Source organism: Pleuronectes platessa, chromosome 21 (assembly GCF_947347685.1).
Source record: "Pleuronectes platessa chromosome 21, fPlePla1.1, whole genome shotgun sequence".
In the NCBI taxonomy this organism is placed as follows: domain Eukaryota; kingdom Metazoa; phylum Chordata; class Actinopteri; order Pleuronectiformes; family Pleuronectidae; genus Pleuronectes; species Pleuronectes platessa.
In genome coordinates this window covers 8,620,318-8,624,524 of record NC_070646.1, presented here as the reverse complement: position 1 = coordinate 8,624,524, position 4,207 = coordinate 8,620,318, and the positions used below count along the sequence as shown (strand labels likewise).

General features: G+C 44.0%; 1 protein-coding gene across 1 annotated transcript; it reads right to left on the bottom strand.

The window, feature by feature from the left end:
* Nucleotides 1-767: 767 nt before the first annotated feature.
* On the bottom strand, nt 768-2,343 carry six3b (SIX homeobox 3b). The gene is made up of 2 exons (XM_053414054.1): nt 1,649-2,343; nt 768-903 (listed from the first exon to the last, which is right to left on the bottom strand). The coding sequence occupies exons 1-2, from the start codon at nt 2,341-2,343 to the stop codon at nt 768-770; spliced, it is 831 nt and encodes a 276-aa protein (XP_053270029.1).
* Between the last annotated feature and the right edge of the window lie 1,864 nt (nt 2,344-4,207).

Genomic DNA, 4,207 nt, shown 5'->3' with positions numbered 1-4,207 from the left:
ATATTAAGAAATATTATAGAAAATAAAATTGCTAAGTTAATTAAATTTCTGTTTCTTTAGTTTGACCAGGAAGTCATATTAAGCTGAACACGAATATATACTGTTTTTCTTTTTTATTTATCCACCTGAATGAAGTGAATAACGCTCAATAGGGACATCTTCACATAATAACTCACACACTCACACACACAAGAATAGCCACAATATGAGTCATAAATTAGATAATTTTATTTATATACAGTATAAAATACCAAAACATATTCTGCATCAAACTGAACTTGAAGTCTGACATATCATCAAACACAGACTGAACAGTGAAGTCTCTGAACTTTAAATTAAGTATAAGAAAGGTACAGACAGGGAGGAAGGCTTCAGTGTGAATTGATTGTCCAAAGCAGGGGACATCCAGGGGTCCTTCAGGGGCCTCTAAAGACACAACTAGCTCCAATAAAAAATAAAAGAACGACACATAATTATAGAACATAAGAGTGATTCGCTCCTCCTGGGTGGGGGTCCCTGAGTTGAATTCCAACAGCGGGAGGTCAACCGATGCGCACTGCCTTCGTCCAGTGATGTATTTAGAAAAACCTACTGTGAGTCTGGTCTGCAGGAAACGAACAGCACGGACAGAAATCTTTTACATCATCTGTTTGATGTTCTGGAATAATACAGTTTAGTGCAACTCCTCCTCCTGCTCCTCCTTTCTCCGGTTTCCCTCGACGGACCACCACAGGCCTCTGAAGGTCCATTCCAGAAGATTTAAAGTGTCAGACATCCAAGTCAGAGTCACTGTCTGTTACTGAGAGAAGAGTGTGTCCGTCCGCGCGATCTGCGCTCCCGTCCGGACTGCACTCTCCTCCACTGAGTGCACGCGAACCGTCTGGACACATATGGTGCTGCAACCTGAGGATGGAGAGAAGAAGAAGAACAGGAGACGTTAAAACCCAAATGTAAAAATGCATTTCAACTCAGAATGAAAAAGAATACCAGTTAAAATCTGAAAGACAAAACTTCTCATATTTTGTTTCGTTGTGCAAAAAAAAGGAAAATTCATAAATAATATTACATTTATGTTATTATAAATATAGAAATAATAAAACAATTATATAAACATCACTCTTTTGTCAAGGCAAAAATAACAAATCATCTCAGTCAAAACGTCTTGGAGTCCGTGCGGGCATGGTAAGCAATTTGCGCCCATTCATGCACATTTTGCCTCCGCCAACAGGGTGGTTGACCCAAACACTGACCCTGAAGCAAATTAAAGCGAGAGAAAGGAGAAGAAGGATCAACGAGGACACGCTGACAGGGAGAAGACAAAAACCTACAAGCTGAATGGCCGAGCACTTTTACGCATGAATGGCCCCTTTACGCACAGCCTTGGCTGCCCGTGGAGAGGAAATTGCTTCAACAAGTGAGCGCATGATGATAGAGGAGTGGTCAGTAAAGAGAGAAATTAGACATTTTGGAGTTTTACAAATTTGGACAATATTTTTTTTAATATATGCTAAGACCAATGAGGTCTGTGTAGATGGACTTTTAATAAATCCGTTATACTCTCCGGTGCAATAAGAGTAAGTTCATCCTGCTCCCTGCAAGATGTCAAGTTTAACTCTCAAATGAAAACTTCTTTCAAAAAGTTACTGACCTGTTTTTGGCTGCTGCCGCTCGGTCTCTCTGTCTCCGGTTTTTGAACCAGTTCCCAACTTGAGTCGGTGTCAGTCCGGTGGCGTGGGCCAGCTCCCGCTTCTTCCCCGGGTTCGGGTAGGGGTCCTGCAGGTACCACTCTCTCAGCAGCCCCCGTGTCCGCTCCTTGAAACAGTGCGTCTTCTGCTCCCCGTCCCAGATGGTCCTGGGCAACGGGAACTTCTTCCTCACGCGGTACTTGTCCACGGGTCCGAGTGGCCGCCCCCGGAGCTTCTCTGCCTCCCGGTAGTGAGCTTCGAGCCACATCGCCTGCAGTTTGCCGTGCGACGCGCGCGTAAAACGGTGCGTCTCCAGGATGTGGTACAGCTCGCGGAAGCTCCCGGTGTGGTACGCCACCACGGCGCGGGCCCTCTGCACGGACTCGTGCTCGGAGATGGAGTCGCGCCCGTCCGCGGTCACCGGGAGCGACCAGAGGAAGCGGGCCAGCCGTTCAATGTCCCCGGTCTCCTCCAGAGTCTCGCACACGCTGGCGATCTGCGCGGCGGAGAAGCACAGTCCAGGGAGAGCCATGGGTGGGCAGGCGGAGGGAGTATCCTCCGGGGACCGGGAGCGGGCCAAGGGTGAGGGCCCATCCGCGAAGTGCGGCAGGAGGAGGCGGGAGGCTGAGAAGAAGTCGAGTGGAGATCTGAAAACCATCTGGTCCACTGAGTGAAGCTCGAGAGGAGACGGAGACAGTCTGACAGAAATGTGCTGAAGTCTGACTCTTTAGTTCACCTGGGAGTCAGGGAGGGACCCCGGATCTCACTCCTGATTGGTCACTGTGGAGCTGATGCGAGGTTGTCATGGCAGCACTGTCAGTCAAGCACAGGGGGTTTATCTCCCTCGTTTAACGCACAAGCTGAACACGTAAAGTCTCTCTGGTGTTAACGATTTAACCCAGCAGGAGGGTTTGCCATGAAACTTATTAAATAAATATATATAAAAAAAGAAATCAAAGGTCACTTTTTAACCTCTTTATTTCCAGAGCTGTGGAGCAGATTAAATGATTCATGGAGTTGAGTGGAAGTGATTCAAACATATTGTGCAGAAAAATCCTATCAACCAGATTGACAGAAACAAATCTAAAGAGACAAAGAAAGTGTCTCAAAATAAATATATTTGATTTCATTTAAATAAGGGATCTGTTAAAACTCTCACCTGGTTGTGTATTCTCTTTATTGTTGATTTGTATTTTTCCTCATGCATGTAAGATGTTTAAAGGAACAAACATTTTCATTTTGATGCCACTTTTTCAAACTTCACTGATGCCTTTATTTCTGCATCACAAACACCATGGAAACAGCCACGTAGCCCTGTGTACTGGAGCTGGGCAATAATTAAAATAATATCAATAATTACCACAGTGTAATTGTCATGTTTAGCAATATAAGAAAAGCAGAGTGAGGAGGTATAATACGAAATTGAGCCACCTCAAATTTGTCCAAATGTTTGTGCTTCAGGAGCAAAAAAAAATCTGTCACTAAAGATGTAATAAAGTGACATTTATCGTGATGATTTTTCAATATCGACTGATTCTGAAACTTTCATCTCTGTCATTTTTGGCCACATCGCAGAGATATGGCAAATATTCAAATGTGAAAAAATATTCCGACCTAAAGGGGACAGAACAGATTAAATTAATAATTAAACACAAGCAACACAAAGACCATAAGCCTCATGAGCAGGACAGATGCTGATTAAGATGATAAAATAAGGGAGAGTATTCAGAAAAAAATGGACTAATAAACTGACACCTCTCCGCTCCTCTCTCTCTCCCTCCACTAAGCTGCTTGCATCATTAATAGCAGTAATGTGTGCGGTAACCCGGTGTGATCGGAAATCTCCTCCAGACCTGAAAGCGTATGTTTCTCTGAGTGTTCTCCCGCCACTCTAATCACTCTCCTGTTCTCTAATATCCATAAGTTCAGAGATCCTAAGCCACAGTGCAGCTCCATTCAGTTACCTTGGATTAACAGCGCGCCCATACACCTCCTGCCAACATTAGTCTAATAGAGAAGCATATTCAATCAACATTAGCACATTTCGGTGGCCCCCCCGGCCATATGCTTCGGAGCGTGGCACCCTCTGTGTAGCATTAGGCTGTGTACGTGTGCATATAGTGAATATCATGTGTGAAATATTAATATAAATGGGATATTTTGGTGCAAAATAAAATAAATAGACAGTTTTTGTAAATTTTATCGTGCATCTTTGCATGATGTTTTGTCACTCGCACATATTAAACTCCTTCAGACACCCCAGTGCAGATGTGTTGGCTGTGAAAAAAGGGGGTCACCCAGCTTTAGGGGGTTAATGCCAATTACCCAGAGAGACAGATGTCCCTACACGGTGGTGTGTGAGGAGGCGTGTGCCAGTTTTCGCCCTGGATGATGCATATGGTTCCGGCTTGTCGGGGCAAACTGCTACTTGCTTTTTAAAATCAAATCCAATAAGCCTAAATAATAACAATAATATTAATTAGAAAGGCAACAAAAACAACAATAATAATGAACAAATATGA